General features: G+C 39.7%; 3 protein-coding genes across 4 annotated transcripts in view; 2 read left to right on the forward strand and 1 right to left on the reverse strand.

The window, feature by feature from the left end:
• The first annotated feature begins 1,373 nt into the window (after positions 1-1,373).
• On the forward strand, positions 1,374-14,813 carry slc12a1 (solute carrier family 12 member 1). Its single transcript, XM_042406884.1, has 26 exons — positions 1,374-1,759; positions 3,287-3,427; positions 3,841-3,916; positions 5,496-5,591; positions 6,019-6,158; positions 6,261-6,371; positions 6,461-6,572; positions 6,711-6,838; positions 7,103-7,187; positions 7,463-7,623; positions 7,709-7,816; positions 7,963-8,086; positions 8,301-8,402; positions 8,627-8,782; positions 8,883-8,982; positions 9,111-9,222; positions 9,584-9,724; positions 10,344-10,450; positions 10,573-10,655; positions 11,226-11,348; positions 12,078-12,206; positions 12,684-12,795; positions 13,010-13,096; positions 13,227-13,362; positions 13,501-13,568; positions 13,667-14,813. The coding sequence occupies exons 1-26, from the start codon at positions 1,502-1,504 to the stop codon at positions 13,797-13,799; spliced, it is 3,129 nt and encodes a 1,042-aa protein (XP_042262818.1). The 5' UTR covers positions 1,374-1,501; the 3' UTR covers positions 13,800-14,813.
• Positions 14,814-15,789: 976 nt separating this feature from the next.
• On the forward strand, positions 15,790-18,782 carry dut (deoxyuridine triphosphatase). 2 transcript variants are annotated; one of them, XM_042411251.1, is made up of 7 exons: positions 15,790-15,941; positions 16,687-16,840; positions 17,120-17,211; positions 17,361-17,405; positions 17,500-17,574; positions 18,443-18,513; positions 18,648-18,782. In XM_042411251.1, the coding sequence occupies exons 1-7, from the start codon at positions 15,818-15,820 to the stop codon at positions 18,702-18,704; spliced, it is 618 nt and encodes a 205-aa protein (XP_042267185.1). In that variant the 5' UTR covers positions 15,790-15,817; the 3' UTR covers positions 18,705-18,782. The 2 variants fall into 2 exon arrangements, with proteins under 2 accessions (XP_042267185.1, XP_042267194.1); XM_042411260.1 differs by lacking the exon at positions 15,790-15,941 and having other exon boundaries at positions 16,371-16,840.
• Positions 18,783-19,142: 360 nt separating this feature from the next.
• Positions 19,143-25,649, reverse strand: part of fbn1 (fibrillin 1) — a 66,162-nt gene continuing 59,655 nt past the window's right edge. The window contains 6 exon segments of the mRNA XM_042408797.1: positions 19,143-20,786; positions 21,229-21,412; positions 21,491-21,722; positions 22,332-22,451; positions 22,548-22,676; positions 25,305-25,421. Of these exon segments, the coding sequence (XP_042264731.1) occupies positions 20,400-20,786; positions 21,229-21,412; positions 21,491-21,722; positions 22,332-22,451; positions 22,548-22,676; positions 25,305-25,421 (1,169 nt within the window). The 3' untranslated portion in view covers positions 19,143-20,399.

The following is a 25,649-nucleotide window of genomic DNA, read 5'->3' on the forward strand; positions in this document are numbered from 1 at the left end:
AAAAGTCTAGCACCTCTGATATTAAAAAAAAGGAATCACCTTAAAGTCCAGAGTATTGGAGAGTCAGTAAGGCCTGAGGATCTCTAACTGCACTAAGAGGACTGCAATGTAGCGTAAAATTAGATCTTGCTGTGTTTTAAAAACAAAATAAACTCTAAATCTGACAATGAACATGTCACAGGATTAATGTCACCATTAGCAGTTATATTTACGTCTTGCATTCTGAGTGAGATATAAAACAACAAAGGCAGAAGGGGAGTGGAGAGCTGTCATGCAGAAGCCATGACATTCTGTGTGGAAAATTTTCTCTCTTCAGCATGACTCAGTCGGTATAATTCTTGAAGAAAGTGGTAACAACTTTGAACCACTGTCTTCCGAATCTGATAAGCATTGTCCAATTGATAGCTTCCTTTCAATCTTCACATAACAACACGTGCCAGAGTATTTTTCTCAGCTTGCGATACAGCCAAGGTCAGATTTCGAGTCATTAGCCTGCCTTTCACTGTACACATAAATCACTGTGGTATATCAGTAATAAGGAAGTTTACCTGTTAAGAGGTCTTTAAAAGGCACTTCAGAAGTCATGTGGCTATAGAGAAATGCCTCAAGCATGTTCCTGTAATTCATAGTCTCATATTAACTCTCATTCTTCTCTTACAGCCAATCTACCAACTTTCTCTCTTAACACTTTGTGGCTAAGAGTATTATGAGAGATAGTGTTTGTTTAATAAGATGTATAACTTTTATGGGCCCAGCATTTAAGTCACCATAAGATTGATTTTCAGCTTGTTTTCACACTGCTCCTATTGATTATATCTTGTTGATTATATATCCCTTATGAAATTTATATTTTTTCCACTTTATCTTTATTGATCAAAGTCATACAAATCATTATGGGTCTGTAACCTTGAAAACTTTCCTCCTTCATTATGTGAGCTCTCTTTAAGTGGGAACTTCCATATGGATGATATGATGATTCATTCAAAGGGCTCATTGGTCTGAGGAAATACTACACATAGCCCCATAAACTGCAACCACAGGACAACATGTGCTGATGCCCTGCACTTCAGACAATAATATTAGTAATCAATTCTCCAGATCTCAGGCAATGAGCGCCTTTATCTCTCGTTTGGCGTTTATGACTTGGTTAATCGTTAAGCAATGCCTTTGTGTCCCCTAGGATGGAGCAAGGACATATCTGACACCCCTCGTTCAGTTTTCTGAGGGTTGATCCAAAGAGTTAGCCAATAGTTGACAGCCTGTGTATGACCCTGGCACATATAAAGGTGGGCCATTTAAGACAAACTCAGTCTAAGCACAAGAAGCTCAGAGTAGCAGAGGAGATCTCAACTAGTCTACATATCAATAAACAAGGATAACCATACCAGTTGATGCAGTGCTCTGCTCTTTTAAAACATTGTTGGATGACTGAAGACTTAAGACCTACACTGCAGTTTCATCCTTGACTTTTTAAATCTGAGAATTTCCTTCAGCATTCCTGATGGAGAGGATCAGTTCTAACGGAGGGGAGTATGTTAACTCCGCTTATGATACGACACTGGATGGGCCTCCTGTCTATGAAGTGACGAGCCTCTCTAACGGGGAGAACCGGGCTGTCCGGTTTTCGGTGGTCAGTGCTTTTGGTCATGACACTTTGGACAGAGTGCCCAACATTGACTTCTATCGTAATGCGGGCAGTGTGAGTGGTCACCGGGCTGTGCGACCTTCCCTCCAGGAGCTCCACGATATCTTTCAGAAGGTGAGTGCATATGTGTGCGAGAGACACAAAGAGAGAGATTATGTTAAAGTTGGCAAATATGAGTTATACACATTCTCATCACTTATGTTCTCTTCTGGTTTTTCTGTTTTCTCTGTACTACAAGATCTATATCCTTTTTTTTCTGTTGTGTTGCACATGTTTGTCCTTCACCTCACCTTCTGCAGAAAGTAGTTTACACCTGATTTCTCTGAGTCCCAAATTCAATCCGCCAATTTTGTAACAGTGCTCTTTGCTGCAGCCTTCCCAGCTCCTGAGCTACACAGACTCAAAACAGAGTGAAATGAGATGTTTTACAGTTTACAGCAGTTTAATCATTCAAACATCATTCACACGGTGCCATGACTTTCAGTGTCCACAGGTCAGTCGTTATCTCTTTGGCTAAAGACTTGTGAAACTGAATAGGACACTTAATGTTATTTCTGGAGCTTAGACGCTTGACACACTTAAGACTTTTAGTGCTTTTTATTAGATCGTTATACTGCCTTGTGTTGCAAAAGAGATGGGGTTAGAGGTCATTTTCATTTTATAGGTGGAATTAGATTAGCATTTCTGAACTTCTTGTTTTCACAGTGCTTTGAAAAAATCACATTTTTAGCAGTCTTCACAGCAATAAATAAAAAGGAAGACAGATTGCAAGATATGGTGCAAATGTGTAAGGTCTATCACCCAATCATCATTTTTCTTGACAAAAAGATCTTGACAAGTAGCTGCTGGTGATTTATAGGAAGAATCCTCAAATTCATCTGGAAGGATAGGAGACTAGTTGCAACACATTGCTGATGCCAAGCCCATGTTACCTAATTAAACTTATCTGACTCATACTTTTATTGAGAATATAATTAGTTTGATTTGAACAACAGAGAACAACCATGGTACATTTAATTCTGGAATATTTGTCTATCTACACTTTGAATTAATTTGTGATCTTGGCACAAAATTACAGAAAATTCAAATTACTCATAACGGTCATTTGCTGTAATCACAAACACCACGCCACTGCAACTAAAAGGCTACAACTTAGAAATGAAACGCATCTGAGAGGTTACACTACATCAGACGTCAGAGCATAAGCGTCAGGCTGGAGAGTCATTTAACAGTCAGTATTCATCTTCATAGAAAGTTAAAATTAGGTTTGTCTTGTTCTCTCCATTTTTCTCTTCAGTTTTCAAGGACAGACACACACCAGTGTAATCTGCACTGCAAATGTTTTATCAATCTTCATCCAAATCAAACCACATGGACTCTTCTCCCTCTTTAAGTTCTCATGTGTATTACAGAGAAAGCAAGAGAAAGCCAAATACATGTCCCACATGAAAAAACAGCTTGTATCTCTTGTGAGCTCAGAAAACACGGACTTTGCTCCGAAGAGTGAAACGTCATAATAATGACACTTTTTTTTTTTACAATCCAAAAATGCTAAAGGCAGATTCACATGGATGTATCCAAGCTTTTAAGACAAATTTGCATGTTTCTCTTCTCTTATATTTTCTTCTGTTTTCCCAACAGAATGGAGCAATCTCTGTGCCAGACACTGTGGATGACAGTGGCGATGGGAGTGACGGGACCCCCTCTGATGATGTGGAGTCTGCTGAGCCCATTGAGAACAACAGTGGAGCAGTAAAGTTTGGCTGGATAAGGGGTGTCTTGGTGAGTTATGTTGGGTCATGACGGGCTCCCTCTGCTTTATAGAAGCAGGGTCGCTCTGCATGACTGTGACCTGGCAAGTGGAGGCTCCATGTGTCTCGATAACACAGCGGGGCCAAATGGGGCTTTCAAGACCAGAGTCTGGGAGTAATTTGCATTTGCTGAAGAGCTGCTGGTTGATCATTTGTGCTGCTGGCAAGCAGATCAGAAAAGTCCCCAAATGATGTTTTGTGTTGTCTTTTTAATTGGGCTACAGATGCTCCGGTTTGTCATTGAAATTGTAACCGTGGTTTTGACAACCAGTTCAGACAAGTTTGATTTGAAGTGTAATCCAGAGTTATATCATTGGTATGCTACTATATACAATAATAAATAATGACCTTAACTGAAGACTAAATTGTTGTTGTCCTCCATAGGTGAGATGCATGCTGAACATCTGGGGTGTGATGCTGTTCATCCGTCTGTCCTGGGTGTTTGGACAGGCAGGCTGGGGTGAGTGAGACAGAGACACAGTACATGTTGGTCATTTGGGGCAAACAGGGATACAGTGTTAGCTTTGTATTTCAACAAACTGCCCAATCTGTCTGTCCATTTTTTGTACCTTGCATTCTCCACTTATGGCTACCTTCTTTCAATTATTTGCATGTGCTTAAAGGACCAGTGTGTAGAATTTAGTGGCATCTAGCGGTAAGGTCACAGATTGCAACCAACAGAATACCCATCCCTTCCAAGCACGTAGAAAAACCTGCGGTGACCATGAAACTCATGAAAAATGCAAAAGGCCCTCTCTAGAGTCTGTGTTTGGTTTGTCTGTTCTGGGCTATAGTAGAAACATGGCGGTGCAACATGGCGGGCTCTGTGGAAGAGGACCCACTCCTTATGTAGATATAAAGGGCTCATTATAAGGTAACAAAAACGCAACTATTCTTATTTTTATTATACACCAATGAAAACATAATTAGCATATTATATTCTATTTCTGCCAAGTCCGTTCCGCTAGATGACACTAAATTCAACACACTTTAAGTTTTTAAGCAAGTTTTTCCTTTTCTTCCAATACAGCTTTGGATGCGTTGGGGACTGTTGCTATTATAGACCTTATAAAGCCAACTGAGATTCTATATGTGACAATGAACTACAATGAACTATATAACTAAAAATTATTTTCATTATCCAGTATTTTCATGATTCTCAAATCTCGTGTTTTGTCCCGATCAGCAGCCCACAACCCAAAGATACTCAGTTTACCGTCCTTTGTAGGAAAAGACTCAAAACAATTGATCGATTATCAAAATAGTTAGCGATTCATTTAATAGTTGGCAACTAATAGATTAATTGACTAATCATTGCAGCTCTAGAACTATACAAACACACTTGATTTGACTTGATTCAGTCTACCTGTCAGCCCTGCTCCTTTACATCACTGAACCCAAAGATGATTTTTTTCAGGTTGATAGTGTTTACTGGGGCAACAGCAGCCAGATCCTGCAAGTCTGTATTTTGAGGACAAATCAGGGGTGCTGTTTGGCCGCTATTCTCGGGACTATGGACAATTAAAGGATTATAGTCTTCTGCTCGTTAGCAAGAAGTATTAAACTGAGGCAGATTCAACTGAGATAACTTTTCTGAGTTCTGTTAATGATCTAAACTTGCTGAAGTTGCTGAGCCAAACCTCTATGAGCAGTGTGTGTGTGTTTGTGTGCGTGTGTGTGTTTGTGTATGTGTAAGAAGCAGAGAGAAAGAGGAAATTGTGTGAATGGCTTCATGAGTGTGTTCATTGCTTAATAACCTATCGATCAGCACCAGCTTTTGTTCAGGCGGCGTAACTAAATGGTTTTGAGAAGCCGAGAATGCCACAGGCAATAGGCAGAGCAGGTACAGCAGACGGCCATAACTTTAAGCCTCAAGGCTCGTCTGGGACTTTGACTCTCACTGTGTTTAAATGTGACTGTGGAGAGGAGGGATTCATTTAACAATCAAAATGTTTAATGACTGATCACCAAAATGAAACTCCTGAATAAATTGTAGTTTAGAAACAATTATTTTGAGCTGTTACGTGTCTGCATTTCAGGTCTGGGAATCGTGGTCATCGCTCTGAGCTGTGTGGTGACCACCATTACTGGCCTTTCCATGTCCGCCATTTGCACTAATGGTGTGGTCAGAGGAGGTAAGTCAATGCATTGTCAACTTACATGATAAGACATTTTCATATGCAGAAATGTAGACACTAAATAACTGAAGTCAAGTCTTGACCTACCTTTCTTGAAGGCATTTCGATGCAGCTACTCATAACAGATACTCTACTACAGAATCCCTGTCTGTCAGTGGTACCAACAGTTTAAACATTATTTATACATTTATATAGCCTGAGATAACACACATTCACTCTGACATAAAATCTTTTACTGAGAGAATGGAATGACCAGGAGGACAGTATGTGTAAAGACACAAGGTTCAAAACTGCACCTGAATGTCGCCTCTTAAAGCCGTCTATGTTTTACAGCCTACTTAACTTGACTTGACACAAAATCAATGATTCAGTGATGTGGTGATTAATCATCCACTGCTGTATGTATGTGTTTTGTCATTTTTAGGAGGAGCCTACTATTTGATATCTCGCAGTTTGGGACCAGAGTTTGGAGGGTCGATTGGTCTGATTTTTGCCTTTGCCAATGCAGTGGCTGTAGCCATGTATGTGGTGGGATTCGCTGAGACAGTGGTTGACTTGCTCAAGGTGTGCGACGTTATAATGATCAGGAATTGTGGAAACGTCTCATTCCCAGATATTTGACTAAACACTTACCCATTCCTCTTCCTTCCCTTCTGTCATACTCAGGAGCATGATGCCCTTATGGTGGATGAAATAAATGACATCAGAATCGTCGGATGCATTACGGTGGTGTTGCTGTTGGCCATATCAGTTGCTGGAATGGAATGGGAGGCCAAGGTTAGATGCAAATCATGCTAGTCTCTGGGATTGTTGTGGTAAAACTTCCAACCATAATTTTAATCCATTTAATTCTTTTCTCCCCACAGGCACAGATTGTTCTACTCATTATTTTGCTGGTGGCCATAGTGAACGTATTTGTGGGAACATTCATTCCTGCAACTGAGACTAAGAAATCCCAAGGCTTCTTCAATTATAACGGTAAGGATACTATTAAACTGTAAAAAAAACAAAACAAAACAGAAATGTACCTAAAAAAGATTGGATTCATTCACAAAGTTAACCTTATTTTCTCCCTTTCTCTTCATTTCTCTTCCTTCTCTCAATCACTTTTCACAGCAAAAATATTCTCAGAAAATTTTCCTCCAGCGTTTCGAGATGGTGAGAGTTTTTTCTCAGTGTTTTCCATCTTTTTCCCTGCTGCAACGGGAATCCTGGCTGGAGCCAACATCTCTGGCGACTTGCGGGTAACTTTCTCATACAGACATCATTGCATAGGAACCAAGCATAGGAATCATTAGCTGCTATTGAACAGAGGTTTCTAAACAATAGGCTGGAGGCAGAACTGAAACAACATTGTATTTTTTGTACTTCTTATATACTGAGTGAATCATGTAAAGAAAACAAATTTACGCTCATTTATTTATTAATTTACAGTTTTGCATATATCTTAAACACAGAAACAGACTGGAATATGAAATCTTCTAACATAGATCTGTGTTATTTTACAGGATCCCCAAGCAGCCATACCTAAAGGTACCCTGCTGGCAATCTTAATCACTGGTATCACCTACCTGGCTGTTGCCCTTTGTGTCTGTAAGTACAATAATCCATGAAGTGCACCTCCAAAAAGTAACTTAAGTGATTTTACATTTGTGTTTTTCATATAAAAAAACTACCTCACTAAATAGTTACCTCGATTAGACACAGTTGACACACGATTAAGACACATTCAGCTGTGAGAGCAAGCTAGCTTGACATCTTGACATCACATACAAACATTGGAAAATGTTTTATTTCGTTGTTTATATCGTTGTTAGACTTTTAAAAATTCCTAATCCATGTGTCTGTTCCTCTGTCTAATTGTTCAGCTGCCACTGTTGTCCGAGATGCCACAGGAAACATAACTGACATCATTACCGGCAATAATCATCACTGCAATGGTTCAGCAGTAGCTGCTTGTGAGCTCGGCTATGATTTCTCCTCCTGTGAAGTAGATGACTGTAAATTTGGCTTGATGAACAACTTCCAGGTAAACAGCCTCGAAACTCTAATCGTAAGAGTTCTTTTTTGCCTTTTTCATTTTTAATGCTCTCCTTTCTTCACCTCCGGGTCAGGTGATGACCATGGTATCTGGATTTGGTCCCCTCATCATTGCTGGAACGTTCTCAGCCACCCTTTCATCAGCCTTGGCTTCCCTTGTCAGTGCTCCCAAAGTCTTCCAGGTCAGTAACTCCAGACATTTTTCTAAATGCAGTGGAACTGCAAAGCTACATTTTCAAATAGCTCTCCACTGAGATACAACAAGATTGTGGGTTTTAACTCCTGAAAACAACCAATCTTTTCTAACTCAAGCTCTGTCTTTCCTCAGGCACTGTGTAAAGACAACATCTACAAGGCCCTGCACTTCTTTGCTAAGGGATATGGCAAGAACAATGAGCCAATTCGTGGCTACGTCCTCACTTTCATCATTTCTGTGGGCTTCATTCTCATTGGTTAGTTGAGTTGTTTATCATGGCCTGGCCATAATATCCTTATAACAACTGACATGGTGTACTTTATAAATGTGTTTTATGCTTCTTTAAAAAGTAAAAAATGTGTTTATTGTCATCCAGTTAGCAAAAAAAATATATAAACTTTTATGCATTATAAAAAGTTGAATTCAAATGTGATTCCAATGCATTTATTATCATTTTTTTGTCTCTTTAGGTAATCTCAATATCATTGCTCCTATCATCTCAAACTTCTTCTTGGCATCTTATGCTCTCATAAATTTCTCCTGTTTCCATGCATCCTACGCCAAGTCTCCAGGTGGGTCAGAAGTGATATATAAATGAAAGTGAATATATAAAAACAAGCTTCTAAATTTCCTAGAACAAACTGAGTTGCATTAGATAATTAGACTTTGGTTTGTTTTACAGTCAAAGTAAGATATTAAGAGTCAATACTACACCTTACTTTTAATGTTTTAAATCACTTTTACAACAGTGAGCAATCACTGACTGTGGTCTTAACTACTGTTATGCTTTTCTTAGGTTGGAGACCAGCATATAAATTCTACAACATGTGGTTATCCCTGTTGGGTGCGGTGCTCTGCTGTGGTGTTATGTTTGTTATCAACTGGTGGGCTGCTCTCCTCACATATGGCATTGAAATCCTCCTCTACATTTATGTGACAGTCAAGAAGCCAGGTGAGCTGTTTGTACATGTTCACATGTTTGGCGGTAAGCCCTACATTCATGATGCCTGTATCTTAGAACTCACCTGTTATGCCTCTTATGTTCTCACCAGATGTGAACTGGGGTTCATCCACGCAGGCAGTGACATTTGTGAGTGCAGTCAGCAATGCTCTGTCACTATCTGGAGTAGAAGATCATGTCAAGAACTTCAGGTAAAAGTGTGCGATGCATCAGTGCAAATATATAATTCAAAACAGTATTGGTATTATGATATATATATATAACACCAAAACATTAAACACAAGACATGTTCAGACTAATATTCCTGTTCCTTTCTCAGGCCTCAGATCTTAGCATTGACAGGTTCAGCACGGACCAGACCGGCTCTCCTAGACCTGGCTCATGGCTTTTCAAAGAACTATGGACTCTGTCTCTCCTGTGAAGTGTTTGTGGTAAGATAATATTGTATTTCCATGATTTGCAAATGCAAACCATGGATATTATCAGGGCAGCATATATAGTCTTTCACAAATCTTTCCTTAAATATCAACCTCCAATTCAAATTGAGATTTGCACATCAAGTGATTTTAATGTGCAGACATCACATGCAGTAGATATTCAAGTGAATATCAAGCAGGGATGAGAGAAATGCCAACTGTCTGGATATCTTGAGACTAAAGTTTAGGGTCAGTTGTGTCTTATGAATAGGAAAAGCGTGCAGGTAGTGTGTGGGATCTCTTTTTCTCTCATACACACTCACACAAACACATACACACAGTTGTTATAATATAATGTATATTTTGACCTCTCCAGGGCCCAAGATCAGAGGCCCTTGAAGAGATGAATTCTGGCATGGAGAAGAACCAGCTGTGGCTGAGGAAAACCAAACGCAAGGCATTCTACGCTGCTGTGGCCTGCGAAAGCTTCAGGGAAGGGACTGAGAGCCTGCTGCAGGTCAGTATGGTCATGATATATAAAACTGTTCTTTAACTAAATAGAAAAACAAACAAACCAACTAACCCAGAAGAATCCAGTCCATTAATGAATAACCTGAGACTTTTAATGACAGATTGAAACACTGCAGAAACCGTTTTTATTGACCAATGCCTTCCTTTCAACACTGAGAATCTATTGCTGTGTTATGACTCTGGCCTGGACTTGTCTTAAGGATCTGGCCAGAAGAGGAGATAATTAATGAGGAGCAGGAAAACAGTCTTATGGCTCTGGCTATCGCAAACTTGAGATAAGGCTTGGTTCATTGTCAGGACTGCTTACTTCAAACAGCGCAGCAGATTAAAAGCTATAATTGATTAACACTGAATTGGATGAGTCCCTGCAGACACGGAAAGATCTGCCGAGTGATTGGTCATAACTTCTGGCAGTAAAACAGCTTCACAGTCTCCTTGTCTGGGACATTTTGAAACTTTTTGGAGATTTGTTTTTTTCTTCCCCAGTTAATGAGCACATCAGGTTTATATAACTGCAGGGTAGCCTGGTGCCTGCGTTTCTTCAGTAAACAGTTCATTCTGATTTTGAGTTTTATCTTTATGCTACGAGTGTTGTGCTTTTACAGGCTTCTGGTCTTGGTCGTATGAAGCCTAACACACTGATGATAGGCTTCAAGAGGAACTGGAGGACTGCAGGCACAGAGGCGTTGCTGAGTTATGTGGGAGTGCTGCAGTAAGTCACAAATAAATACTCACATAAATGCATACATAACAATTTTTGCAACCAATAATTAAACGAAAGTAGGAGATATTTGCTCTAAAGTGGTGTCCTTGTTCTTTTCCTTTTTTTGACAGTGATGCATTTGACTTTGAGTATGGAACAGTGATATTGAGGATGGACCAGGGACTTGATGTGTCACATATTATCGAGGCAGAAGGTCAGTATGAAAAATTATTGAGGCTATGTGCTTTAATCTAAAGGAGCTCCTAAATCATTATGAGGACAAAACACAACACAGGAAGTGGCTTTAAAAGAGCAGCGCTAAATAAATGAAGCAGCAAACATATAAACAGACTCACAATAAATGGATAAATAAATAAGAAAAATCAATTTGTAAAACTAGGTCTTAAGATGATTTCTAAATACAGAGATAGTAGTAACTGACCTTAAATCAGCTCAGACTATTTTAAGTTGCCAAAGAATAACCAAATGAATTGTCAAAAACTGCACCACTGCTGCAATGTGTTAACTTTTATTCTTAAAACGACCCACAGTAACTCACTATAATAAAATAATTCTGATAAGGCAGGGCACTTTGTTCCGTAGATTACAAAGTATTTATAAAGGTCAGGTAGTTAACAGATAAGCTGCTAAAATAAAATACCAGTTTACTGCTTCTCTGTCTCTGCAGAAATCTTTACAATAACAGAGAATCCAAACCAATGTAACACACACTCACCATGATTATAGGTTTATTGTCAAGTGGAAATCTGATTGTGTCTTTCAGAGGAGATGCTAAGGGCAGTGAAAGAGCAACAATCACTGGAGACTGACCTAAATGGAAGGAAAGCTTCCAGAGGACTGTTCAGGAAGACCAGAAAGTCCTCGACACAAGTGCTCACCACCAGAGGTATCAACAGTTATTTCTCTCAGTTACAATCCTACCTTACATTTACGACTGCCATCACAAGCTATGTAAAGCACAGAGATTCTAAAGGTTGCATCAATAGATTAGTATGATCTTGAAATATGTGCAAAGAGGAGGTATCTCAGCATCTCACTCACTACCCCCCACCCCACACACACACACACACACACACACACACATGCACTCACATATCCACTGATCCAAAGAATAAAATAACATACATTTAACAAATGAAACCAATGGCACACATCTTTTCTGGAAACTTCTCCACACTCCCATTGAGATATAATTAAATCAAATGCTCCCACTAAAGATGTCTCTGAGGGTGTAATCCAATAATATGGTCCCTTTCGTTCCAGTTTGAAAAGCATCTCTCAAGAGCAGCCCCTTAAACCAGACAGCAGAGTGTTCTTGCAACCTCTCACTCGATCCGTCTCTGTCTCTACATCTCACACACACACACACACACACACCACTGAGCTGCATCTTGGCAAGACAGGGATGCTTGTTAGTATGCAATCTGCGTCCCACTCATTGGAACATTAGACCTGAAAGATGGCTGTTCCTGCTGATGTAGAGTCAGCTCTTAATGTTGGCTTGCGCTAGTTTCCCCATCCAACTTAACTCTCCGTGTTCTGATACATTCCCTCCTACTACTCCTCTCTCATCAAGTTCTCATTTCTCCTATCTTTTTCTCTCTCTCTCTCTCAGTGTCAGTGTGCGGCCCTCTGCCCCCGCAGGTTGCCAAGATGAATGAGAGGCTGATCGAGGCCAGTTCTCAGTTCAAGAAGAAACAGCCTAAAGGCACCATTGATGTGTGGTGGCTGTTTGACGATGGAGGTGGGTGCTGCTTCCCCTAGGCGGCTTTCTCTCATGTACCTTGCCTATATATTCCAAGAGAAACGTACACAGAGACACAGCCTCCCTGATAATAATGCAGGCAACCAGCGGACTGAAGAATTCTGATAAAAAAACAAACACCTGAAGAAATGAAACCCCCGTAAAAGGGAAAAGATGGTTAACTAGAAGTTGTTTGCAAAATGCAAACTGCTATTACCTCTGTCAAAAACTAAGTTTTTTCACAACTTTTAAAACATGCATTCAATTTGGCACCACCAGAACTGAATCAATTGTGTCCTTGCCAAAGCTTGATCTGTCCGCCAAATTTCATGGAAATGCATTGTTGAGATCTCCTGGTGACAGACGGGTAGAGATAAACTGGCATGTGCAAAAACATAACAGAGGTGAAATATAAACTCATAAAACCAGCATATCTAATTGGTTTTACAATAAAACTACTTTTCCACTATCTTTCAGGTCTTACCCTGCTGCTCCCCTACATCCTAACCACCAGGAAGAAGTGGAAAGACAGTAAATTAAGGATCTTCATTGCAGGGCAGCCTGAACGCAGTGAGCTGGATAAACAGGAGTGAGTATAAAAAGATTAATGTTTCAATATCAATTATGGCTTAATCGGGGGGAAGTTATATTAGGAAAATTAATTGGCAACGTAATGTGCAGACATGAAAATTCATGAGCCAACAGCATCACTTCAGAGAAACTGTTCTTTAGCATTAAATAAAAAATATTAAACATAAACATTTATGTTGAAGTTAATCAGTGTGTCGTTATCTGTCTTGCAGGATGATGTCACTGTTGGAGAAATTCAGAATTAAGTACAGTGAGATCATTGTCCTTGATGACATCCATGTCAAACCCAGTTCTGACAGGTAACTGCATTTTTTACCAGATGGTACAATAGTAATAGTAAAATGTAATCACCTCACAATATCAGCATATTATATGATAAAAATAAATATTTTCTGCAGTCAGCTCATGTTCTTATCTGCTTTCCCCCAGCTTGAAGAAGTTAGAGGACATGATTGAGCCTTTCCGTCTGCATGAGGGGTCTAAAGACACCGCCCAGGCTGAAGCCCTGCGGAAAGAGCATCCCTGGAAAATCACTGACGAAGAGCTGGAGACATTTGAGGAGAAGGTAAAACCACAAACTTGCAGTAAAGACTTTCAATACAGCATTGATATTATTTTGTATTACTTTGGGTGGAGGTGATGTGTTAAACAACAAAATTAGGTTGAAATTCATTAATAAATGATAACTGCTCCTGTTTTACAGACCAACCTCCAGGTACGACTGAATGAGTTGCTTCAGGAAAACTCCAAATCAGCCAATCTGGTCATTGTGTAAGTATAACCAACTGTTGCCTGAGTTACATTGAACCACCGAGCTTAATCCAGTGAGGGATGAAAAAGTGTCTAACATATTCTCTCATCCTCTGCAGGAGCATGCCAATTGCCCGTAAGTCTGTCTCTGATCACCTCTACATGGCCTGGCTGGACACTCTCACAAAGGACCTTCCACCCACCCTGCTAATTAGAGGAAACCACAAGAGTGTGCTTACTTTCTACTCCTGAGCACCTTGCAGGCTCAGTAGTAGAGTACTAGGTAGCGTGAAAGGAAAATGAAAGGTTGTACCATAATGATGAACCATGTTCATAAAGCGTACCAGAACCTTGGATGATATTATTCAGTCTTCCAGACCATCACCACTGTGTAACACAATCCACCATTTTTAGTGAAGTCCTGATGAGGGGATTCAAACTCCAAGTCTGATTGGAACAGCCAGTTGTAGTCGTCACACTAAACAATACATACAATACATACATACATACATACATACAATAAAATATAAGACATAACTGAAAGAAATCTTAAAAGTATTCACCTGGCTTAGCTGACTATGGTATAATAAAAACAAAGTTTCAGTCATAGCGAAATCTTGTTACCAATGTAAACTTTTAACTTCTCTGCTGCACCCAGAGCTCTCTATCAATGCTGTTAGTGATGAACAAGACTGGTCTAAATAAGGAAATATATATTTCTGACAATGAATTAGAGAATGTCAGACAGTCTGAGTGTGAATTTGGGAGCACAGGCGAAGTTTAAGCTTTTCGCAACAATGGACAGCTTCGAACAATAATGTTATACTAAGACAAGCTTATAATTTGGGGTTCAGGCAGGGATACAAGGCTGCTTTCAATGGTTAAACTGAGTGACTGCGTTGCCTGGTGCCGTGATTGTAAAATAAATGTATATAGTAGATGTTTGAACTCACTGCTGAATATTTTTTGAAAAAAAAAAAAAATTTTCATAAATGATTAACAGCATGATATTGGCTACATTAGTTTTTTAAACAGTGATAATAATGGTAAAATTATTTTGTAAGCTTTCTTTGATATTCACTAAGTTTAAAATACACTGCTATTATAAAGCTGTTTACCTCTTCCACATTATACTGTTTAAATATTGTTAAGGTTACTCTCAGTACACTTTTTGTTTGATGAAAACTAAAGCTTGTAAACTCAATTCCTCTGTGTGTTTTACCTTATCTGTCTTCCTATTTAAATATATAATTGTGATTTACTGATATTAAGAACGAATAAAAGTTGAGCTGTACTTGTTGTCTCATGTCATTTTTTGGATGAAGGCTCAATAAAACATGCCCATATGTTCAGCACTGTGTCCAAAAATGTTAAAAAAAAATAGAGTGGAAAAAGAAAGAGGAATGTCAGACTGAGGACAGCCAAGAGTTTTATGCCTTTAAAATCAGAAGAGCATAGCGAAACAAACTTATGAGCCATAAATCAAAGTGAATAATGGATTTGGATAATGCAGTCAGCGTAGCATTAAGAAACTGTTATATCTATGTAAATGATGAAAATGAGCATTGCATGAAAATTTGATGGATCAAGAGCACCATTTTCATCTCTTCAGGTCGAAGGCAGAAGTGTAAGTGTTATCAATCAAAATACTTCTACTCTGTAGAAATTTGGTGCGGCCATAAATTAATCTGGACACTTTAATCACCAGCAAATACAAATGTATTTAATGTAAAATGATTCTTCAGAAGTATTTTGGCTTAGAGTGCATTTATAAAAATCTTGACTGTCAATCTTAATTGTCAACATCCTAAATGGCAATGCTGGTTTATTTCCCATGGGGGGCAGCATGGACTTGACTTCTGGCTGCAAATGTTGGCTATTTGTGGGTTTGCCTCAAACCTCAAGTTTGCAGTGAAAGTGAATAGAACTGAGCTCGCTGCACACTCGAATGGATTATGTGTGCCATTACCGTTATTCCATTATTCTATTATGATTAAATCACATGATTACATTATGATCATTAAAAAAATAGCTCCCTAATTAAAATGTGTTCCAAATCAAGTAAACGTAAAAAATAAATAAATAAAAATAATTAACAAAATATGTATGGGCTGATCCAGTCGCAGGGAGGGTGAAAAATACATGCTTTTGTTTCAACATGAACCAAGGTTCTGCTGATGAGTGAAGAGCTGCATCACCGGGGGAGGAAGTGCTGCAGTCAGCTGAGAGGACGTTAGCATTTAGCCGTTAGCCTGCAGACGACTAACAATATGACACACACACGAACACTGCTCAGGCTAAAGAATCTCAAGCAACAGTGCTTTTCGTCATTTGATGCTGCCCCACGTTTCGTAGGAAGGGAATTTCACATTCGGATGCGCACTCACAACAAAGGCAAGCAAGAGCTGAGGATGGATATCGTTACCATAAACAAAATGTCAAGGGCTTGTTGACGTTTTAGCTTCGCTAGCCTTTCTAGCATCTTGTAGCTGACTGCTGTCGTTACAACCAGTAGCATGTTGAATTGCAGCTTGTCTGTCGTGTACTGAACACACAAACAACACTAACACTACGCTAAACTTATACTGGTGCAAAGCTAAAGTAACGTTAAGGCGTATAACTCTAAAGATTTCTTCTATTTTCTGTGGTTTGTTGATTTTTTTTTTATTATTATTATTTTGTCGGGCGTTGGTTATATCACTACCTATCGCGAGAATAAGACGACACAGCAACGCGAGTCGAAAGGGTTGCCATAGTGACAGAGCATCGTCACTTCCTTACTGATATCAAGTTTTAAAATGTATTTTCTCCTCAATACGCTCAATGACAGATGTGTAGCAGCTTATATAAGCCACTAGAGTTGACTTCGCTGCGTTTTGCGGTGTATAAAAACGTATTTGTTTAAAAAGTAGGCGGTTCGGAGGAGGAGCTAATTTGGCGCAACTTCCAGCGCGGGAAATTCGTTTGAATACACAGAGCGCCAAGAAACTGAGGCAGAAGCTTGGAGGGTTTTTCACCTGGCATTAGTCGGTTGTTGCTCCGTCTTTAGGTTAGCGAATAGTTGGTCTTTAGTCAGCAGAAATTGTTTAGTGTTCTGTCGGTTTTAACTGTGAAAACTTTGCCAACATGCCCGTCCTAGAAGTTACAGATGCATCTGCAATTTCTCCATCTAAGAGGGCAAGAACAGAAACAAAGCCTGAAGAGAGACCTGTCCTCAAATTCGCTAAACTTTCTGAGCACGCCACAACACCTTCCAGAGGATCAGCAAAAGCTGCAGGATATGACCTCTACAGGTTGGTTACACTTATTAAAAGTATGTTTGGGTTCACAAATGACTTGATGAGAGCAGCTTGCGTGCACTTTTTAATGCATTCTGACCACATTCTTTTAACTGCCTGCAAATACGAAATAAGAGCGTTTTATTTCAAATCCTGTTGTAAATTTCTGTTGTAAACTTATCTTTTGTTCCTACAGAGGCTGAATGTATTTACTGTACGTTGTATAGTAGCATCCGTCAAATGAATGTAATGTAATGTAAACTAGCTAACCTTAATTTTCTGAATTTTGCACAGTGCATATGATTATTCCATCGGTCCTATGGATAAGGCCATTGTGAAGACAGACATCCAGATAGCAGTTCCACATGGCTGTTATGGGAGAGTGGGTGAGTGTTTCTGAGCTGATGCAACCCTGCAACATACTCTTCCTGCTGTGTGTGAAACTAGTTAGTGCTTTCCACTGGTGCGTAACGTTACACTATTTGTATAACGGTAGGACATAACTAATGTATATTTTTGCCATATTTCCTCTCAGCACCGAGATCTGGACTGGCGGCAAAACACTTCATCGATGTTGGTGGTGAGTTTATGGGTACATACATATGGGTAGGTAATGTTTTAACCCATGTCATGTGATTCATTCTAATTTCTCTCATTCTTTATGTTCTCCTCAGCTGGAGTTGTAGATGAGGACTACAGAGGCAATGTTGGAGTTGTTCTCTTTAACTTCAGCAAGGACACATTTGAAGGTGAGTAGTGGCATCAGTGAAAGAAGCGTCTCCTCACACGCACCAGCAATAATTTTAGTTTGCCCAGAGAGTTTATTAGTAGGGTGAAACATTAATATAGAACCATAATGTTGATGCTTTTTTGAAGCTCTTCTGGAGGAGCATGATGATGACAGTTAGTGATAATTTTGCCTCTAGTTTATGTAATAGTGACAAAGTGTCATCCGCAGTCAGGTTTTTGTAAAGATTTGCTATAAGACAATAACAAAAAGCCAACTCTTGCTGCACTCTAATTTGTGGCACACGTCATGTAAGCATAATATCTTGAGTTTGAATCTGCTCAATTCCAAGGGAAATTCCTTGTATGTACAAACCTACTTGGCAATAAATCTGTTTCTGGTTTGTCAGTAGTTAACTCTTATATCTATCACACCCTCGCCATCAGTGTCAATGGTGCTGTCAAGTAAGGCAAATATCCACAAAAAATCAGAACATACTGTATAGCAGATTCAATAGAGTATTGCATTATATTTTGGTCCTTGACTGTGTAGAGAGAAGAAATACTGGGGAAGAGAGTGGTAGAGGCTACTGGGGCGCCCAAGTCATTCTATCTATGACAGTAGAGCTACATACATACAAACCTCAACCTACTGCCTCGACTGAAATTTAAGGGAACACAAATGGCTAAAAGTAATCTAAGAATAAAATATCTGTTTAACCTTCACACTTATTGCACCTTGTAATTTTTCATTTCACCTCTAAATTAATGAAAAAGAATGAATAACAGTTCAAATATTTTGCTATCCATAATTGTTCAGAGCTTTTGCAACATTTACAGATATCTCATTTACATGTACTTATCATTTTTCTGTTCCTCTTTGTCTCCCAGTGAAAAAGGGTGACAGAGTTGCTCAGCTGGTGTGTGAGAGAATCTGCTACCCAGAGTTGGAGGAGCAAAAGGTAAGAAAGTCAAACAGAATACAATACTAGCATATACTTTACCTTTTTACAAATATGCTTCTGCAAACTGTCAACTAATCCATTCCTCTACTGCAGTAGAGTTCTCACATGTGTGTATGTCATCGTTCTTTCAGACTCTTGATGACACAGAGCGTGGTGATGGAGGTTTTGGATCAACTGGACGCAACTGAAAGCTCCTGATATTGTTGAGTAATGTAAATTTTAAGAAATAATTGTACTGAACATGTTAATAAAGATCTTTTCTTATACTCTTGAGAGTGTTATTTGTATAATGGGACATTCACACACATATTCTTGATAAAGTTTAGAGTTAAATCAGATAAACCTTCCTGTTGTCAGGCCTTCTGTGAAGCAAAAAAAAAAAAAAGCTCTCTAAAGCGCCACAAGGGGGCAGTGCAGGATAAGTTGCCTCAGCCATTTTAGTGAACTTGATCCTTCTGGGGTGTTGTGAGTTTCATGCTGAAACATTCAGAGATCATGTGGCACTTGACCAGGGTTTACCTGAAGAAGAGGTGGAGCCAATATGAGGCTAGCAGTCCACTGCTGAACTTAGTGATTCATTGTTGATAAAGGGGAAAGCACAGCAGCAAATACATATACACCAAAAATATGTTTTTATTGTGAATTTACAACTAAACCCTCACTGATGTGAACAGGAACACAGACTGGTGTCAGGCTGGTCCGTGGCAATGCAGCACTGATTGTACTTGTGAGAGAATGTGTGGCCACGAAGACCTCAGTGCATAATCATGAAGGCCCAGGTTTGGCATCATCAATGTGTATTGTGTGTGTGTGTGTGTGTGTGCAGGTGTGTGTATGTATACACAGTTTACAAAGGAAGTAGTTGGTCATTATAAGCACCATTACAAACCCCTCTATTCCAGGGGCTTCCTCTAGTTTACAAATGTTTCATAGATTAAAAGTGGCATTGATTATTACAGTATAAACACAATTTACATGTAGTATAGAGGAGAGCAGACAGGCTATGGAAGCTAGCTGTTACGGTTGCAAAGACATGAAATCTTCAGAATGGCCGATGGGACTGTATCTTGTTGACTACTGAGTTTTGTATAGTAGTACAGTGCATTCAGAAGTCTATGTGGTTGTGTTGCTAGCACCAGTAAATATGAATTATTCTAGTCAGTAGGAAAGATGGAAAAGCATAGTTTAAATATGCAGTAGGAGTCATTCAAGCTCAGACATGGCTACATCTCAATAGTCCATAGTGGGTTCCTTTCCTCTCCTAACCATTCTCATAATCTTTTTTCATCTTCACTCCATTAAATTAATATCTGGGGGAAGGAGAAATGTATTTACTTTAATGAATCCAGGTTTGTTCTGTCATTTACCTGAGGGGAGGAAATGAATTTATTTCAGACTATTGGGACTCACCCTTTTCATCCACCTAAACTGAGTTCTAAAAAACTCAGCCTTTAGAGCTTCCTGCAGTCCACATGCCTTTCAAAGTGGCACCTGATTCCACATATCATTATACAACATTAAACCCTACAATTAAAAACCTTATTCACACTCTCAATAGTGCTTTACACACAGCTTAAGTTGTGTGTCAGGGCAATATGTTCTTCATTTGACTGAAATCTTTCATACTGCCTCATTCAGCTGACATTTTCCACAGAAATTGTATCTATGATATGTAGAATCATCTTTGGCAATCGAATGATGCAGTCCATCCCCCCACCCCCTTCTTGTCTCTTTGGTGGCGAGCCCTTCTCCTTCTTGGAGCAAGCAGAAGTTGCCCCCAACCACTGACCCAGAGTCAGAGATGTTTGGCCTTTTGGGGAGTGTGAGCCTGACAATGGATTAGCAGCTGCTGGCAACATCTGCCTGTCTCAGTCTTGTGATGGTTAATGGAGGATTATCTGCACCCTCATCTTCAGTATGTCTCCCAGCTGTCCTGTGAGGTAGTCTTTATCATGTCTGTCCTCCAGCTCAGCCAGCTCCTTCTTCCTGTAGAGGGCCATACTGCTGATTTGAAGGTGGTAAGCCCCTGGGGAGAGGGCCTTCTTCTTGGTCAGATGCAGGTAGCTGACGCCCTCTCTCTGGTTGATCTTGAAGTAGCCCTCTTCATTTCCATAGTCGATGTTGTAGCGCACATGGTCACTGAGGGTGGATAAGGCTGGTGTGAACTCCAGGATGTGGTCACGGTTGCTCAGGTCGCTGATGTTCAGATGGAACTGCAGGGTGTCCTCGACGTCCACACTGGCCAAGCTGACCATCTCCTTCTCAGTCAGCTGCAAAAAGAAAATTATGTCAAATGTAACCTAGTGGATATACGACATATAACCTGTGATTACTGACATTAATTTAGAGAAGGAAAAGGACAAGTGGTATAAGGGTGTAAAGATACATACAGACAGGGCTGTTGCCAGGATTTCAGAAAAACGGAAATCCCGGCCTTCAAATTTTGACCAGAAGCTAAGGAGATATTTTTCGGGAGAAATGCTGAAGCCTTTACTTCTTTATTATTTTGTTAGCCCAAAAGTAGTACATTTTAAACAGATTAAATTTATTGTCAAAAAATACTGAAACCAGCTTATAAAACATCTACCATATCTAAGTTTTTAATTGTTTACTGTGGGTCCCCTCAGGATTGATAAAAAAATAAATACAGTGGATACAACCTCAGTGTCCTCAGTGGTACTGCAGCTACGGCCCCACATATAGACAGATTACCTGCATGTCTTCCAGAGGATCCTCCTGTGTTGAGTTGGTACTACGACGTCTGCGTCCCTTCTTAGGATAGCCGTTGATCTTACATTCATAACAGGCCTCAGGAGACAGAGAATTATCATCCACCTCACCTCCCTGTCCAGCACTGGAGCTGCCGCTACCAAAGCCCAGACCTGAGACACAGTGCCTGAAACAATGACAAGGCCATCAGTCAGCTAGGAACATCTACATGCAGCTTTTTACACACAGTCATCCCCTAACATACCCTTGTCCTGCTCTGAAGTATCCAGGTGGACAACCACAGAGGTAGCCTCCATCTGTGTTTGAACATCCAAACTTGCAGGGGTTCTGGCTGGTGGAGCACTCGTTGACGTCTGAGCAGCCTCCGCTGGTCTGCTCATAGTTGAAGCCAGTGGGGCAGAGGCAGCGGAAGCTCCCCAGGGTGTTGTGGCATGACGCTCCCCCGCAGATCTGGCTGTTCAGACACTCGTTCTCATCTGGGTCACAGGAAGTTGATGGGAAGTAAACAAAAAAGAGGTCATTCCAGTTAAAAGACACAAACAATACTGGGAAAGTCTGCGGTGAATGTTATAAATATGTGGAGAGATTCAAACTAAAAATACAAGTTTTACTGAGAAAAGCTTGTTATTTTCAGGTATAAACAAACGCATACAGGCATGCAGTACCACACAAGTACTTTGCCTATGCCTGAGCTATTTCTAATTATATTATGTACTGTATTTCCTATCTCTTTTTGTTAATTTTGTGTGCATACATAATAAACAAGACACATACTTAAGGGTTGTAAGTAGGTGTTTAGCATTCAGAATTTAGTTTTACCATAACATTTTCGTTTCTCACGACCTTATCACAGTAAGGTAAGGGTTGAACTTCAAGAGGAGAGGAAAAACATTTTGTACATATTTGTATTTTAAGAGGGTCAGGAAAGAGGAGAATGATAGATAACTTATGGCTGGACTCTAGCTAAGCACATCAAAGTTGAGTGATACGATTTGGCAACCGAGTCATCAGGATGCCCCAAAAGGAAGGAATTTTTATATTTGTCGATGAAAACAAACACGAGAGAAAGCCAGCGCTTTACTCACCCACACATTGGTTCCACTGGTAGTGCTGAAGGTAACCTTGTGGACAGCTGCACCTGTATCCGCCAACTAAGTTCTGACAGCCATGCTGACACCTGTGGTTACCATCACACTCATCCATATCTGTCAGAGGCATACACACACACAAAACTTACTGTAAGAGCCTTTCTTCTGTTTTTAATCAGCTGATATTGAGGTTGGTATCAATTGTTTTCAGACCTTCACAGTTTTGTCCATTGGGATCTAATGAGAATCCCCGCTGGCAATCGCAATTAAAGCTTCCCGGAGTGTTTTGGCAGACACCATTGGAGCCACACAGATTGGGGTCTGTTGCACATTCATTGTTGTCTACACAGAGAGGAGGGAAGGTTCAAATGAGGATAAAACACAAAACATTGATATAAAGGCTGATTATGAGCCTATGACTATGTAGCGTCAGCATTGGTCAGCAAAAAATCTGGCAGGTCACCATGGACTGTTACTTGCACACTGGCACATGTTAGTCTCATAGTTTGCAGGGTTTAATAATCTCTCACCTACTGATCAAACCTGAGACCAGATGGAGCCATTGCAAACATGTTTGGTTCTTGTGACTGGAATCTACAAAAATCTGAACATGATAATGTAGTTTAATCTGGTTAGCAAATAAGATCTGATCTCTAAATGTCAGTTCTTCAATGTGTGATATTGGCTCTTTGCACAGTCTACTGATATTTTGATATTATTCTTAAGTGTTCCTATTTTAAGATTTCTGCTTGGTTGAACACTATCCAGACAGTTCATGTCAGACGCAGTGCCTCTGTCATGCGGTGTCCGACAGGGCTCTATCCTGGGTCCTATGTTGTTTGCTTTGTATATGCTGCCTTTTGGACAGATTATTAGCCGTTATAGTGGCATCTCTTATCATTTTTATGCTGATGATACTCAGTTGTTTTGCTCTTTTAAACCCGATGAAAGTAACCAATTATCAATTTTAAATGATTGTTTGGATGCCATCAAGATTTGGATGGCTGACAACTGCCTTCAGTTAAATGCAAATAAGACAGAAGCTCTTATAATTGCTCCTGTAAATTTTATTCCAAACATCAAACAGTATGGAGTTGTTAAGTGTTTCTGTTCAGCATAACCTTCAAAATTTAGATGTCATCTTTGACCAATCACTGTCCTTTGATAATCATGTCAGCCAGTAGTATGCACTCATGTTTTTTCCAGTTGAGGAACATTGCTAAATTAAGATCTGTGGTAACTAAGGTTGAGATGGAAATGATTATCCATGCTTTTATTACTTCTCGTTTAGATTATTGTAATGCTCGGCTTTTAACTAGAAATAACAAAAGATCACATATGACACCAATTTTATCCTCTCTACACTGGCTCCCAATTAAATTTCGATTCCATTTGAAAATACTGGTGCTAACCTATAGAGCCTTGCATGGTCAAACACTCCAGTATATTGCTGACCTCCTCCTCCCTTATACGCCCAATCGGGCTCCTACGTCTGCTGAACAAAAATTACTGGCTGTCCCTCAAACCTGCTATAAAACCTGAGGTGACCAAGCTGTTGCACCCAAATTATGGCTGTGATCTCTAGACTCCTGTGACATCTTCATGAAGCAGCTGAAAACGTTCTTCTTCAGACAGGCTTGTGGTTAGCCTGTCTGGATAGTGGCTTATTTTCTCGTCTGTGTTTTGGAACTTTTGTACTTGTTTATGTGTCTCTGACCTCATTTGTTTGTTGTTACTGTGATTTTAACTTGTCAGGCCTGCACTGTCTGTTTATCATTGCTATTTTTAATATTGTATGTAATTGTGTATTTTTCTTTAATGTGAAGCACTTTGTGATTTTGTATCTGTGAAAGGTGATATACCAATAAACTTTACTTACTTACTATTGTGTAAAGGTGAGAATCATTCAGTCAGAGAGTTTAAACCTTGATTAAATTGGAAAAGAACACATACCTTCCCCAGCAGCTTGGAGGAGCTGATGTATTGGGAGGAATGAGAGGGTCTTACTTATAGTGTTTACAATATGCCTGTTGGCTAGTGCCCTGCATGAGTTTGGTGTCCAACACTAAGGCATGTTTTTATTCAGACAGGCTTTTGGTCAGCCTGTCTGATTTGCTGCTTCACTTTATTTATTGCTTTTTATTGGCTTTTTTCCTCGTCTGTGTTTTGGAATTTTGTACTTGTTTATGTGTCTCTGTCCTCATTGGTTTGTTGTTGCTTTGATTTTAACTTGTCAGCCCTACGCTGTTTATCGTCATTGCTATTTTTAATATTACCTTTAATAATGTATTTTTCATTAATCTAAAGCACTTTGTAATTTTGTATCTTTGAAAGGTGCTATACAAATAAACTTTTACTTACTTTACATTAATAGTAGTTACTGAGGTATAACTTGAACAGGTGTTTTTTGTCACACCGCACCTTCAACCTCCAACCTTCTTGCTTTTAAATTAATAATACCTCCACACTACTGTATGTCATTAGCCTGGGGCTATGCCTTCAGTCAAAACTGATGGTTCCCTGCCTCTGATTTGATGTAAGGTCATGTGAGCTGCTTGGGTCTGGGAAAAAAAGCTTGTGGTAGTCATGACAATCCACTGCAATGTTCCATAACAAAGCATTGCTAAGCTGCCATGACTACACACCAGTCTAGCCTAATAAGATCAGTGTGATATCAGCCAGAGTCCATTAACTCTAAGAAAGACTTCGTAAAGGTTAGACAAGAGGATGCTTGAGGGGTCTTTTATGAGCTGGCTGGAAGATACTTTTAAGAAATTACACTGTGAACGAACAAATTGTGTGTGCATTGGGCACGGGGTGTACGGTGCGTGAGTTGAGTCCGAATTTTAAAGTGTCATGACACTATCTGTCCCATTACATCTGGGGATACACAGACAGCTGTATAAAGAGCATTTGTAATTACAATTTTTAGATGTGCAGTATATCCATGTTCTGCATGTGTGTATTTACCAATACAGGCTGTATGATGCTGGGTGAAGCCAGGAGGACATTTGCAGGTGAACCCACCGATGGTGTTAACACACAAGAACTGACAGTTATGCTGTTTGGTTGAACACTCATCCAAATCTGAAAAAGACAAGGAGTTATATGATATGAGATCAGCTATAAATGACAGTGTATCAGAAAACTACTTAGTACATTTAAGATACTATGGCTGTGTCAGACCACTGTATGTACTACTATATGGGGGCTGCTCTTTTCTGAGTTAAATTCCAGTCCTTCTACAGTCACTGACCTACAAATGAACTACAAATGAACCAGACACCGGAAACACAGAGGGGCACTGTAGAGGGG

Source organism: Thunnus maccoyii, chromosome 1, assembly GCF_910596095.1.
Source record: "Thunnus maccoyii chromosome 1, fThuMac1.1, whole genome shotgun sequence".
Classification (NCBI taxonomy): domain Eukaryota; kingdom Metazoa; phylum Chordata; class Actinopteri; order Scombriformes; family Scombridae; genus Thunnus; species Thunnus maccoyii.